Source organism: Pediculus humanus, genomic scaffold (assembly GCF_000006295.1).
Source record: "Pediculus humanus corporis 1103172107403 genomic scaffold, whole genome shotgun sequence".
Lineage (NCBI taxonomy): Eukaryota > Metazoa > Arthropoda > Insecta > Psocodea > Pediculidae > Pediculus > Pediculus humanus.
The window spans coordinates 60,383-76,331 of record NW_002987028.1 but is presented as its reverse complement, the minus strand read 5'-3'; the positions used below and the strand labels follow the sequence as shown (position 1 = coordinate 76,331).

Sequence of the window (15,949 nt, the reverse complement as noted above, 5' to 3'; positions counted from 1 at the left end):
ATTTTATAGAAATAAAATGAAAATTACGTTTGAGGTTATTTAACAAAAAAAAACTAAGAAACGAAGTAATGAAGAGAGAGAGAGAGAGAGAGAGAGAGAGATGGTAAAAGGAAAGAAAGAATGGGAAAAAAAGAGAAAAAGAAACAAAAAAAAAAGAGTTTTGGTAAAATGAAAATAGAAATGACGAAAAGTGCGAAGATGTTAATTTAGGGGGCCTCTTTTATTCTTTGTCAAAAGAAGTCTTAATTTGTGATGCTTTACGTTTTGAATACATAGTAGAAAATTACTATTTCCCATAATAATGTCACAAAAAAAAAGAAAGAAAGAAAGAAAGAAAACCCCTTTTTTCTTTTATCTTTTAAACAGGGCTGCCGACGGTGATGGTGATGATGGTGGTGGTGGTGGCATTCGACTCGTCGAAAATCTCAATTTATTATTTTTTTTTATAAATTCATTTCAATCTTTTTGATTTTTCTTCTTCCCATCCATATTTATATTTTTTTTAAAATAAATTCTTATGACGTCACATCCGGTTTTTTTTTTTAAACGAATGAAAAGTCGTCGTCGTCGTCGTCAACTGATTCGAAAAAGTATTTTTTTTTTTTTTTAAATTCTCTCTTCTTTAATAATAATAATAATAATTTATAAAACGAGGAGTGAAAATTAACGGAATTCTAGTGTCATAAAACAATTATCAACAACTGAGCGGGCTTATGATCCTTTCGGATGTGGGATTCATTGATAAGGTCCATTCTTAAAAGTCTCTCTCAGTGAATTCTCTTTAAATCCAGGATGGATTATCATCCATCCAGTTATCATTCTTACAAAACACTCTTTTCCAGAGTGTAAAAAAAAAAAAAACTTTAAACTTTTAAACTAAAATGCGAAGGAGGAGTTAACGTTTGAGATCACCGAAATGGGAGGGGGAGGGGAAAGAAGAGACGAAGGAAACGGAAGTTTCTCGAGTTCGTTTTAAAAAAAAAAGATCAATTAAATTTTTTTTTTTTTTTTTCAAACCTTCCTTCCTTCCTCCATCTTCTTCGTAACTTTTTTATCGAAAAAAAAAAATTATTTCGTTAATAAGAGAGAAGGAGAGAGAGAGGGAGGGGAATCCCTTCCCTCCCTCATTCCTCCCCCTTAACAACCCTCCTCAACCTCACAATCATCTTTTCCCTATTTCACTTTTTTTTTTTTTTTTTAAAAAAAGAAAATTTCGATTCGAAATAAAAATCGAAACCGGATAAATTTTTTTTTTTTACCTCTGATAATAATAATAATAATTATAATAATTATCCTTCAAAAAACCTTTTTATTATTATTATCATCGACCTTTTTTTTTGGGGGGATAAAACAATTTAAAAAGTTTTTAATCAATAAAAATTACGATTTTAATTAAAAAAATTTAAATTTTTCAAAAAAAAAAAAATTCTTACTTAAAGGAAATAATAATAATAATAATAATAATAATTTTTTTTTTAATTTGTCTAGTGACACGACTTAAAAAAAAAAGGATTTTTCGTTCTCAATAACTACTAAATAAATTTTGTAAAAAAATTTCTTTAGAAAATCATTCGTGTGTTGTCGGCCTCTGGTTTTCCTTTCATTCACTTTTCCTCTCTCTCTCTCTCTCTTTCTCTCTCACATCTTTTTTATCTTTCATTCCTCTTGAAAAGACTAATCTTTACATTTTATTTTTCTCTACGTATCCATCCAACTTCCAAAAAAAAGGAAAAAAGGAAAAAAAAACAGTTTCTTTGTCTTTTGTCATATCTCGTAGAATTTTCCATTCTTTCTTTTTTTCTTTTTCTTTCTTTTTCTTTTTTTTTCTTCCTTTTTTTTTTTTTTTTAATTTTCAAATGCTTTTATCTTGTTCTTTTTACTAGTTTATCACAATTATTTTTATGATTTTATTTCGAAAACTAACTCCTCCACTAGTCCTCATAATTTTGGAAGAAAACGATAAAATAAAAAAAAAGGGGGAAGGGCGAAGTGAAAAACTTTACTTTTTCGTTAAAATGTTGTTTGTGATTTTTCCAAAAAAAAAAAATTTTTTAATTAAAGATGTATATAAATGAATGAATGAATGAATGAATGAAAAAAAACTTAGTTCCAGAATTTCTATTTTTCCCCCCTCCCCAAAAAAAAAAATTCCTGTTGAATTTTTAGATTTTTTTTTTTTTTATTAAACTCTGCAACTTTTTCTTTTTCTGCCTCTCTCTCTTTTTTTGTGCTATTTTAATCTTTAATGCAAATAATAATAATGATGATGATGATGATGATAATGATGATGATGATGATGATGAGGAAAAAAAAATTATTTTTGAAATATGAAGTAAAAAAAATAAAAAGAAAAAACTTTTCTTTACACTTTTTAAAAAATTATTTTAAAAAAAAAAAGTTTTTTTTCTTTTTCTTCTTCAAAGTTGTCGTCAAACCTGTTTGTTTGCCACACGAGCACCAACAGAAAACAAAAACAACAACAGCAGCAGCAGCAGGTTGTCGCGATGACGTAAAATTATAACGAAAACGAAATTTTTTTTGTTTGCATTTTTCTGTTTTTAAATTTTCTGATTAAAATTAAAATAAAAATAATAATAATTTAAATGATTAAAACTTTTGTTTGTTTTGTTTGTTATGCAGATCCAGTCGTCCATCCACGCCGCCAGTGTCTTTTGATAAAAAAAGAAAACAGATAGAAATAACTTCGTCGTCTTTGGAAAGTTCAAAATTAGTTAATAAAAAAGAGAAAACGATTAATTGTAAAGTATTCAAAACAATGGTGGATGTTAAAGTTGTTGATAATGATGATTTGAGAGATCAGAGTTTATGTAAAAAAAGGCGGAAATCGATAAGGTGTGCCGATAGCAGTGACGATTTACAAGTGAAAGTGGAACCGGATTCGAGTGTCAAAAATTCACTGTTGCCACAAAAGAAAAGAGCTTTGCAAACGACAAACACGTCACCAAGCAGGAGTCCGACGAGGAAAAATAGTAAATTGAGTGCTGCGAGTGGTACCACAACCAATACGACTACAACTACTACTGCGACTACGACTACAACTACGTCATCAGTCGAAGATGACGAAATATTAATCAGGGAAACAGAAGCGGCGTTAAAAAGTCTTTCGGGAAGTTACACAGGACCAAAAGAAGAAGATAAATTCGAACAACCGCAATTCGAAAATCTTTTCGAAGAGAAAAAAGTTAATAAAATACTTCCGGTCAATCCGACCGCGACGGCCAACAACGTAGATCTATCGAATCCTTTGAAAGATATAATAACCCTTCGAGAATTGCAAGATATTAAAAATTTAAAAGATTCAAAAAGGAATTTAGACAATAAATTATTGCATGCCAAAGTAGTGAAAAAAGAAGAAACCGGAAATGGTAGGTCCGGTGATAAATATGCTGGTTCTCGTTACGAACCCGATTTCAACGAACTCGTCAACGATTCGTCTAACGAATTGGAAATAGATATACCCGATAATAATGACATCGTTATCAAAAGAGAAGATAAAAGGGATTACAATTCAAAAACATTCGATTTAAAAAATAATAATAATAGTATTAATAATAATAATAATAATATCGGTAACAACGACAGCAACGACGATAGCTCTAACACGAACAACAGTGGCTTATCAATGTCGTCATCATCCGCATTTCGTTCACCCGAACTGAGAAACAGAGTTAACATAGATAATTCGGCGATACCACCGTTGGGCCCGTTTCCGGCGAGCGCAACATTCGTGGGTTACCCAAATTCTACGATCGCAAACACGGTTCAAAGTCCGCAGGTACCTGAAATCAAATTGAAAACGGAAAAAATCGAATTGGAAAGGCAAGACGGTATCGTGAACGGTAAAACTCCCGTCGGATCTCCGGATTCAAAGCAATATACGATATTACAACCCGCTGGAGCAGGTTCCAGAGCGGCCACGGTAATGAAAGACATTGCCAGAGAGGGGGTATTATCGGTATCTGCGGTCAGCAGTAGCAGCAGCGGAAGCGGCAGCAATCCCGGAGTCGTCACGAGCACAATACCGAACGCGGAAAGAAGTTCGTCATCGACACCATCTTCGGCCACTTTGGATAAGGTATCGGTTATCGGTACGGATGTTTCCAGTCCGATAGCAGCATTGTCACCGAACAGTTTAAGTAGAGGAGGTACGTACAGGTTTTTGTTTTTTTTTTTTTTTTTTATCAATCAAGAAAATAAATCATTCGAAACGGTTGAATTCAAATTTACCTCACGATTCGAATTTACCTTTTTTTTTTCTACGGGAAAATTTTTTAACGGTCATGTAGAATCTCGTCACGTCGAATTTAATATCCGCGTCGAACAAGACTTTTTCTTATAAAAAAAAAAAAAAGTTTTCTAACTATTATTATTATTATTATTATTATCATCATCATCATCATCACGTTAAGTTTTTCTAATATCAACTTTTCGAAAAGAAAAAAAAAAAAATTTTCCTTAAAACATACAAAAAAAATTTCAAAAGAACGACGAAAACGACAAGAGAAAGGGACTAATAAATAATAATGATGATGATGATGATGATGATAATAATAATAATAACATTAAATAAATTAAAATTAAAAAAAAAAAGAAAACAATAAAGGGTTGTTGTTGACAAACGACGACATGCGGTTGTTAAGAAATAAGGGTTTGACATGAAAATTAACAGGTTGACCTTTATCTTAAATGAAATGGCCAAAAGAAAATTTTTGTCTTATTTCTCTCTCTCTCTCTCTCTTCCTCTCTCTCTCTCTTTCTTTCTCTTTCTCTCCCTATTTTCGAAACCTTTTCATTTGGTAGTAGTAGTAATAAGAAAAATATAAAATAAGGCCGTGAACGGCCTCTGGAGAAAATATTCATCCTCCTCCTCCTCCTCCTTCTTCTGCTTTCTTCACCTTTGTTCCTTTTTACCCTTCCCTCCTTCTTCTTCCCCCCCTCCGGCTCCAGCCCAACAATCATGACCCGAAACCTCTTTCTCATCGCCACTTTTTCGGGGGGTAAATTGCTACTTCTGTTTACATTTTATCGTTTACAAAAGGGTTTTGAACCGATTGACTCAATATTTATTATTAATTTAGTTATTCAGCGAAATTATAAATGATGATGATGATGATGATAATTATTATTATTATTATTATTATTATTATTATTATTATTACGAGCGGAGAAAGAATTTTTCACCGTGAAAAAGGTAAAATTATTTTATATTATGTTTAAATAAATCATTTTCTCTCATCATCATCGTCGTCGTCGTGCCGTTTTCTTTTGGAAAAATACACAAGCGGAAACAGAAGGAAAAAAGCAGAAGAAAAAGGAAAAGCAGAAGACGTTTAAGAAAAAAATAATAATAATAATAAAAAATTTAGTTTTGGATCGTTTGATCTAGTCATCCCACAAGTGACATAAATCTGTCTATTAAATCCTTCAGGTTGTCCAACCCCTTAAAAAAAAAAAAATTTCTTTTTTTTGTTTCCCGTCGTCCATTTTCTTTTTTTTATTTAATAATGGCGTCACGTATTTTAATTTAATTTTTTTTTTTTTTTTTACTCCCGATAATAATTTTTCCGATTGGGTATTTTCCAATTGTCTGGGAGGAGGAGGCCTTATAAACAGTCAAGGGATCAATAAAAAAAAAAAAAAATTTCTCAAAAACTAACCTTTGGGAGTTATTAACAATTTTTTCGGTTCAAATACCTAATACGTCACGTGGTAATGACGTCACGTCGTGACGATTTTATTTATTTATTTTTAATTAATTTCTTTTCTTTCCTGAAACTTTTCTTTTTTTTTTTCTCGGTTTTAATTATCCAAAAAAATTATTTTCCGGTATATGTTTATTTGATAATGATGATGATGATAATAATGATGATGTTCCGGTTAGAAGGAAAAGTTCGTCGCCATAAAAGTTTATCTTTAGGAATTGTTTGTTTTTTCTTTATAAGTAATGCACATTTGTAATTTGCTGAGTCTGGAGACACGTATTTGATTTTCTTTTCTCTCTCTCTCTCTCTTACACTTTGTAAATATTTCAATTTCTAATTGAACAAATAATTAAATAAAAACTTTTTTAGTGTGTTCCTACTCTCCCTCTTCACCCCCTCACCCTCACCCTCCTCTTCCTTCTCTTAAACAGACTTCAGCAGAATATATGTTTGTTCTCCATCAAAAATTTCTTATTTAAAAAAAAAAAACTCGCTTTTCCATCTCTCTATCTATCTCTATCTCACTCCTTTTGTTTTTTTTTCATCCTATTTCTTTCTTTCTTTCTTTACTCCCTTAACCGCCATTTCTACTTTTCACTTCCTCTCTCTCTCTTCTCTTTAAAATTTTTCATTCCTTTTTCCTTTTTTTTTGTTTTTGTTGAAAACTTTTTTCTCTTTTAAGGTATTTTCTAATTTTAACAATTGTATAAAATGTAAAAAGAACCTTTTTTTTCCTTTTTTTCTTTTTGTCCTTTTTCATTACTACTTTTTCATCCTTTTCCTTTTTTTCTGTCTCTTTTACAAAAAGAGTTTCAATTTATTTTCTCTTTTTGTGTATTTTATCATTTTGTATATATTTCGCGTTGTCGTATTTTTGTCTCGAAAGAGTTGTTTGTTGTCATTTTGACCGGAAATGATTTTTTTTTCAAGTGATTTTATAAAGACCGAATTCGAATTTTATAATAATAATAATAATGACAAACATTGACGAACGAATATTGCAAAATAACACTTTATTTAAAAGTAAATGTGCATATTTTATTTTTCGAATTGCTTTTTTTTTTTTTTTTTTAAACTTTTTTTATTTTTTTTCCAGATGGTAATAAATGTCCGACTCCAGGTTGTAACGGTTTGGGACATTCCACTGGACTTTACACTCATCACAGGAGTTTATCCGGTTGTCCGAGAAAGGATAAAGTCACTCCGGAAAGTAAGTTTATCTCATTCTCTCTCTCTCACTTTATTTTATTCATTATTTGTGCTTTTGAATCATTTTTTTTTTATTGGAATTTTGCTTTACTACCACGTGACAAATCAATAATTATTATTATCGTTAGAAACGTGAAAATAATAATAATAATAAAGGATTTATTATCAAGTAACTTTGCACACGATTTTCCTCCTTTTTTTTAGTAAAGCATTATTTCATCGTGTTTATTATTATCATTATCATCATTATCATTATTATCATTATTATTATTATCATTTTAATAATGTATTTGCTCGTTTTAGAATTAGAATTTTGTTTTTTTTTTTTTTTTAGTTATTTAAAGGGTAGAGAGCAAATTATTATTTATTTTATTTTTTTTTCACGTTTTTAAATTTAAAACAAAAAAAAATTCATACGTGTTCGTTTTTATTTATTTAATATTTATTTATTATTTATTTATTTATTTTATTTAATTATTATTTATTTATTTATTTTATTTTTTATTTATTTTTGTTTATTAATTTTTTTTATGTTTTTTAAACCTGATTTCTTCATAACGACTTCACGCAAGCACGCAACAGAGTTACCATGATGATTTTTTTTTTTTTTTTGTCACACCTTTGATAATTATAATATTATTATTATTATTATTATTATTATTGTATGTACAAAACGGGGAAAAAATTTTTTTTTGTTACGTCATCATTATACCTTTGAAAAAATTTATATTACGTAATAGTTACTCTCTACCCGACGATAATTTTTTTTTTTAAATTTTTTTTTATTTAAAAAAAATTCAAATGATAAGAAGAGCATGATAAAAAAAACTAATAATAATAATAATGACAAAGGTGTGATAACTAATGGTTTAAAAAAAACGATCTGTTGCTTGCTGACGATGAAGTTCTGGCGATGCATGAAACCATATTGAAATGCCCTACACCGGGTTGCAATGGACGTGGACACATCAACACGAGTAGAAACAGTCACAGGAGTTTATCGGGATGCCCTATGGCAGCTGCGAGTAAGCAGGTCTTACGTGAGCAAAAACAAAGAGTGGCCTCCTCTTCTTTATTACCAGGTACAAGAAGTCCATCAAGAAAATTTTTTTGTTTTTTCAGGTTTAAAGATTTTGTTTAATTCGTTATGGAAATAGAGTTTGAGTAAAAGTTTTTTTATTTTTCTGTTTTTTTTTTTTTTAGTGCCTGGATGTCAAAACGATTATAATCAAAATTTGTTCAATCAAAAAGTAACGTTGATGTCACCGAATAATGCGATAACGTCATCATCCGAAGCGAAACAAACGTTTTCTGGAAGTTATGCGAAAGAACCTGAAAATGTCAGGTCGCCGATGACTTCAAGTTACACATCGAGTCCTTATTATAATCATAAACCTTTAGTTAAAACAGAAGAAATAATGAAATTATCACCGAAAGTTGAAGTTCGTAATAATTCGATGATAATTAAATCCGAAGGTGGTGGTGGTGGTTCCAACACTCCTCCACCTCCCCCTCCAAAGACATTTGATTCGTATTTAAATCAAGATTCTAATTCTTCGTCCGTGTCGAGTATGGACACGATTAATTCGAGAGCGGGTTCACAATTGTCGGGTTGCCACCACATACCCCATCAACCTCCACACCAACCGGTTCCTCACCATCCTCAACCTCCTCCACCGTATACTTCGATGTCTCTTGTAGATCCTCCTCATCAGTTACCGCAAAGATCTCCTTATGAAAATTCAGAAATCGTGACCACTTCCGAAGATACGTTTAGAGATAGATCGTATCTCACGTCGGAAAATCATCCCGTTTCGATAACGCGACCCATGGTGAGTTATCCGGGAGAAATAAATCGGAATTACGATTCGACGCTCGGACACCGTCCGTACGATCCAGGTAGCAGCTACGATCGATACGATTCCACGCAATGTAACACCGGAATCGGACAAACTCAACGGTTATACGCAGGGTATCCTGGTCAAACGGACGATAGAAGTTATCATCAAGATCATCAAATGTCGAACATGACGTCTTCGGGTATAATGAAAACCGTATCGATATCCGATTCGGATGCGACAGGTGCAACGGCTCCTATTTATCCTCGGCCCATGTATCATCACTACGATCCGACCACGGGTGCGGTCCCACCTGGTTTTTCGGCAGCCGCAATAAATCTTTCTGTTAAAGCGGCACAAGCCGCTGCTCAAGCTCAAGCGGCAGCTGCCGCTGCTGCTGCACAAGCCCAGGGTCAATTAAAAGGAGGAGCACCGACATCACCCGGTGGAAGCGTTATAGATTTGTCTACATCGAACGTGACGTCCACGAGCCCTCAGGTATACATTCAATAAGTCTTTTATCTTGTTATTAAATAATAATAATAATCTTTTCCTTTTATAAAAATATCATTTAATTTTACAATTATATGTATATATATTATTATATCATATCTTTGAGGAAAAGTTTTTTTTTTAAATCAACGACAAACCAAAAATGCTTAAGGGCATTAAAAAAAAAGGAAAGAAAAGAAAAGGAAAGAGAAGAAAAATCAAATGATATTAAAGGTTAAATTAAATAAGAGGAAGATGAAAATGAAAAGAAGGAATTTTCTCTTTGTTCTAAATATAAGATTAGAAATAATCGTGTTTGTTAATCCAAGACAAATTAAGAGTTTCTCGTTTGGGACATTTTTCACTTTTAATTAGGTTTTATCGCAAAAACTTTTCTTTCTATTTCCTTTTTTTTTTTTTTGAAAATATTAAAAATTACAATTTATTATTATCATTATTATTATTTATTTACAGGCCCCTGGTTATTACAATCAAAGAGTATCAAGTGGGAGTCCACACGGTTGCAGGAGTCCTCATAGAGGAACTGGTGAAAGTCCAGAAATTCCAAGTCCACAAGGACAAACGTTAGATTTAAGTGTTGCAAGAGTACCCACAACGTACGTTTGTTTGTTTGTTTGTTTGTTTAAATTAATTAAAAAAATTAATTTAACGTTTTGGGGATGAAAAAAAAAAAAGGAAAAAATTCATTCATTTTATTTTAATGCTTAGTTGATTTAAAAAAATTTTTTTTTTTTTTTTTTGAATCTTCTTGTCACTAACAAATTTTCTCTCTCTCTTTTTTTTTGTGTTCACGATAAAGTTACAAAAAAAAAAAAAAAGGTTTTTTTCCAGAGAGAGAAAAAGGTTAGGGAAAAAAAAAACTGAAAGAAATGATTTTGGAGAACCTTTTTTTTTTTTTTTTTTAACTTCTTTATGTTATTCAAGCGCGTGTTTTAAGCTTGTATTAAAGGTTTTATTAAGTGAAAACTCCATTTAGAAACGGTTGGATAGATTTTTCTTTTACCAGATTTTTCCCGTCATTCTCAATTGACTAAAAGTTAAAATAAAAAGTTCTTTTTGTAAAAAAAAAACTAAAAAAAAAAGGGGGGGAAAAAAATTCCAGTCCAGAGATTTTATTTAAGCAATAATAAAGACTTTGTAAAACCCCTTTCTTTTTAATTTTCTTCCTCTTTTTTTTTTAATTATTAATTAATTTTTTTTTTATTTAATTTGTTTTCAATTTTTTTTAATATTTCTTTTATTATTATTCATATTAGTGGTGCACGACCGCTTCCACATGGATTCGTGCCTCCTCCAACTGCTTGTTATAGTAGAGAATCTACACCCGATAGTGGTGGATCTCATTACATGGATTCTTATAGAGAAAGTAACGGTAAACATTTTTTTTTTTTTTTTTTTTCATTCAATTTTAAATGACATACAAAACTAGAAATTATTATTATTTGAAAGAAGTAAATTTACCTGTAATGTTATTATTATTAATTTAGGTTATACTCCAATGAGTCCTCATCCTGGATACGGCATGACTGGTGAATATCCAGGCAATAGTTACACTCCTTATCCTGGATCATATCCGTGTGGTGGATACCCAGGTGGTGTTGTTGCTTCTACTTATTCTGCTGGATATGCTCAGAATCCATGCTATAGTATGGCTCCTCCTCAACATCCTCCTCCTCATACTGAAAAAGGACACAAGGAAGACAGGTAAATTACTTTAAATTTTATTAATTGCAACAAGTAATCATAAATTTTTTTAATGTTGCTTTTCACTTAGACCATAGTAATCTTTATATTTTACCTTTTAATTGAGTGAAAAATAACACAACTAATATTCCTTGTGAGTCTAAAGACATTTGAAAGACTAATTTTGTTAACACTTTCTTTTAGCCATACTTTATTTCTTCATATTTCTTTACCATTTCATCTTCTGCATTTATTATCTTGCATGTTATTTATTTTATTAAAGTTATTTAAAATTTTATGTTCAAAAGATAATAACAACTGTTGGTTTGTTATTGATTAGTTACATCAATTACTATAATTTCAATAACTGTTATTAACTACAATTGCAATTGTTCAAAATAAAATTTTGAACAATTTTTTTAAGCATTTTTAAATATTTAATAAATGAAAAAAAAAGTAATTATTATTAAAACATGAAATGGTAAACACGATACTTAATATTTAAAAAAGTTTTTTAAGGGATTGGAGAACGTAATTTATAATTGACGTTGGGATTAATGTTTTTTTTTTTTTGAAAAAAATAAAAATTTTAAAAATTATTTATAACTATTTATAAAGTTTTTATAACCCGGGAATATTTTTACTCTATGGAGTGACGCAATGCGCAGATCACCAGATCGATAATCTAGTTAATTTTGTTAGGGCGGTGGCTCAAGCATAACAACAGTAGAAATGTAAAGTTGTTTTTTTTTTTTTTTTTTTCTTTTTATATTAACTGAAGGTTTTATAATAGTTTATTGATTAATTTTTTTTGTTAAAAATAATTTAAATTACACTAAAATATTTGAATTTTATCAAGTGTTTGTTATTAATTTAAATCGTTTTTAAATAAAATAAATCGATTTGCTCATATTTAAAAATAATGGAAATACAAAAAGCTAATTTCGTTTTCGAAAACGAAAACGAACAAATTGCTTTGCAAAAATTATTGCAACAACTTTCAGTGTCTCCTGAAGATATTGGGGCAACTGAAAGTGTTAGATCTCAAAATGAATCTTCTGATTCTGATTCAAGGTAAGTGGTATTAAAAAACAAAAAGAAAATTAATAATTTTTTCTCAAGTGGTAAAATTTAAGTCACTTAATCATCATGGTATTATTTTTGTGGAATGAATAAAGTTATGATTTTTATTCTCTCAGGTAGTTTAATTGTAAGGTAGATAAAAAGGTTTTTTATCTGTAAACTACCTGCATTGAATGATCGACTGTTGTTGGACATACCTTTCAACATTCACAGTTTTGTTGTCCTCATGTTAAAAAAATTTCAAATTAGATGTCGATTTTAGTATGGAATTATTTTTATTATTTAATGTCTATAATTTTTTATTTTAATAATTTAAGTTTTATTTTAATTGAAATACTTTAGAGCTATATATATTGGTAAATAAAAGGGAGAAAAGTAGCCTGTAAAAGGTTGCCATTACCAAACCACATTTTTATCGATTTTTATTAGTGTTGTAGTCGTTTCAATTAGCATAATGTCGCTAGTTAAAAAAATTATTATTATTATTATCAGTACTATTTATTGAAAGTGAAAAGTAATTTTTCTCGCTACAGTAATAATATTAGAAGACAATCATTATCATATTCTCGGAGTTCACAACAGGGTAGGGATGGAAAGGAGTTGATACAGTGTCCTACAAACGGATGCGATGGAATGGGTCACATGTCAGGCAACTATGCTACCCATAGAAGGCAAGACAACAAGTCTTTGTTCGATTATGTTCATAGCTTGAAAATTATATGTTTTTATAAAGGCATCACAAACAGACAATTGTTAATTACCCCCTCCCCCCTTTTTTTTTTTACATAAATGTATAAACCTGAATATTTGTTTCGATTTATTGTTAGTGTTTACATACATACAAGTGACATCTTATGAGTTTTTTTAAAAGACATTTTCAATATTATTTTTGCTTTTATGTTTATATGTTTTGTTTTTTTTAATCGTTTATTAAAATTTAGTTTATTTATTGAAAAAAAATAAATAAATAAATTGTTAGCTTGCCTTCGGTGTAGCGTGGTTGCCCTAGAACACACATAGTGTTCGAAAATCAGTAGATGGAATTACATAATAAAATAAAATAAATTGAAATTTATTATTTATTTCAATTTATTTATTTATTTATTTGTCGAGAACAAAGTGACTATAATTTTTGCCAGCTTTTAATTAATAATTTTTTTTTTTTTTTTATATATATATATATATATAATTAGATAAATGTTAACACATGTTGTGTTTTGCTAGAAATTTTTTTTGTTCAGAAGGTAACTTAATAATAAATTTTTATTTTTTTTTTAGTCTTTCAGGTTGTCCTAGAGCTGATAGAAGTCAAATTCAAGCACATTCTCAGGAGTTAAAATGTCCCACGCCTGGTTGTGATGGTTCAGGACACGTAACTGGAAATTATTCCTCGCATCGGAGTTTATCTGGTTGTCCGAGGGCTAATAAGCCTAAAAGTAAGCCTCGGGACGGTCAAGACTCAGAACCACTTAGGTATAATTAAATTTAATATATATATAATTTACCATCAAGTTTATAACATGTTCTATTTTTATTACTTGCCAACTATAATATTTCACCCCCCCCCCTAAAAAAAAAAAAGAGGTTTTTTTTTTATATCGTTTGGATTTTTTGTCGGGAAAGTGAAAAAAAAAAAAAAAAAATTGATTTGTAATGATGAAAGGAAATAAATTTTTTGCGCATGCATTCAGATGTCCTATACCTGGTTGTGATGGATCTGGACACGCGACTGGAAAGTTTCTATCACATAGAAGGTAATCTCAATTGATTATTTAATTGTTTTTTTGTTGTAATGTAGGTGTCCCGTGCCTGGATGTGACGGAGCCGGTCATATAACTGGAAAATATACCACTCACAGAAGGTATAACATCCGTTTTTTTTTTTTTTTATTTATTTATTTATTTTTTATTTATTTTTTATTTATTTTTTTATTTTTTTATTTTATTAAAAAAAAAAGAATATTTGACCGGTGGATGGTGAAATAAAAGGGAAAAAGGTTTAAATATTTTAAAAGTAATCATAATAATAATTCAAATAATAATAATAATAATTTATAATTTACAGTGCTTCGGGTTGTCCGATAGCCAACCGTAACAAATTAAGAGTTCTTGAAAATGGCGGAGGACCCGTCGAACAGCACAAGACCACCCTGTCGCAACCGATTGTTAAATTTGAGGGCACCAATTGTCCGACGCCCGGATGCGATGGCACTGGACACATTAACGGAACTTTTTTAACTCACAGGTCTTTGTCCGGATGTCCGGTGGCCGGACAAACTCAAAAGAAAAAATTTTGTTCTGATGACATTTACACGAAATCGTGCGGTGAGTTGTTGTTTTTTCTTTTCTTTTTTTTTTTTGGGGGGGGGGAGGGGAGGAACTTTTACTTTAATCAAGTTAAAAAATTATTAAAAAAAAAAAAAAAAGTTTTCAAGTAGTCGAAAGTTCTTGAATATAATCAAACATTTTTTTTTTTAAAATTATTTTTCTGCTTTGTTTTGTTTTGTTTTTTTTTTTTATCGTCGTGTTGTTGTTGTTGTTGTGATGAAAAAATCACGATTATTTCACTATTTGAAAACCGGTTAGTATTTAATATTTAAATAATAATAATAATAATTTCCCGTGATTAGTAGATACAGTAGAATTTATTTCGTTTGAAAAAGAAGAAAAAAACCCGCGTTTTCCCTTTTTCCCCCCAAAAAAAAGTAGGTAATAATTCGATTTGATTTCAATCAGGGTTGGAACCTAGTCAAGGGAGCACAGTAGGACCCGGTGGTGAAGATTTAATAACTCTCGAAGCGGAAATATCAGAGCTTCAACGTGAAAACGCAAGAGTCGAATCTCAAATGATGAGACTTAGAACGGATATAAGCGCCATGGAAGCACATTTGAGACAAGGGGACAAGGTGAGTTTTTTTGCATATATGTACAAAGACATTTTTTTTTTTTACAAGTTTCATCACTCCTGTGAGCACGAACAAACACACAAACACACACGTACATATGTAAAAAAAAAAAAAACACGTGCAGACACACACACACACCTTCTCTGGATATAACAAATCCATTTCCTTTTAGAAATCGTTTGCAATGATGATGAAATCATATCGGGGAAATATTCATCACATGTAAAGGTATTGACTCAACACACACACACGGAAGTGGAAATATCTTCTCTCAATATCTTCTGGCACCGTCTTTTTTTCTTCGGTAAGAGATAGTGCTATTAAATTTCTCTTGAAAACAAAAAAAAAAATTTTTGATTTGAAGAGAGAGAGAGAGAAAATAAAAAGTTTAATAAGAAAAAAAAGAAAAGAAATAAATAAATAAATCGTTTATTTTATTATAAGATATTTTTGTGTTGGGTCATTACTTTTGTTTTAATTTTTTTTATTAGTATTATTATTATTATTAAGGATATGTTTGGCTTCGTTTGTATTACCTTATGTTGTCGAATCGCGAGAGAGGTTTTACGCGGGAAAAAATTTTAATATGTAAGAGGATGACGTGTGGGGATGAAAGAATTTTTTTTTTTCTTGTAGGAAAGTCAAGCGTTGTCGCAAAGGAATAACAATTTGAACGAATATTACGAGAGTTTGAGAAATAACGTGATGAGTCTTTTGGAACATGTGAGGATACCGGGAACGCAAGAAAAACCCTCGCACGAAAATTTAGACAATTACATAACCAAATTACAAACCCTGTGCACGGCCGACGGGTATTGCGCCGACGACACTCAAAGGCCCCTTTACGAAACGGTCAAATCCGCACTTCAAGACTTCACACTACTTCCGACGCCCATATGAGACCATCATCAAAACGGTCAAGTCATGGCTCCGCCGACTTGGCCTCCGCATCTATGGAGTCACCGTTAAATAAATACAAATATGGTGATTTATTA

At 30.4% G+C, this 15,949-nt stretch overlaps 1 protein-coding gene across 1 annotated transcript; it reads left to right on the top strand.

Annotated features, from left to right (window-relative positions):
* Positions 1-2,504: 2,504 nt before the first annotated feature.
* On the top strand, positions 2,505-15,854 carry Phum_PHUM054160 (myelin transcription factor 1, myt1, putative; the record flags this gene model as incomplete). The annotated part of the gene is made up of 15 exons (XM_002423323.1): positions 2,505-2,509; positions 2,641-4,166; positions 6,820-6,933; positions 7,838-8,014; positions 8,184-9,268; positions 9,737-9,846; positions 10,540-10,655; positions 10,771-10,987; positions 12,565-12,770; positions 13,336-13,500; positions 13,713-13,803; positions 13,848-13,910; positions 14,114-14,373; positions 14,785-14,954; positions 15,591-15,854. 15 exons carry the CDS (start codon positions 2,505-2,507, stop codon positions 15,852-15,854), a joined length of 4,569 nt encoding a protein of 1,522 aa, XP_002423368.1.
* Positions 15,855-15,949: the final 95 nt, after the last annotated feature.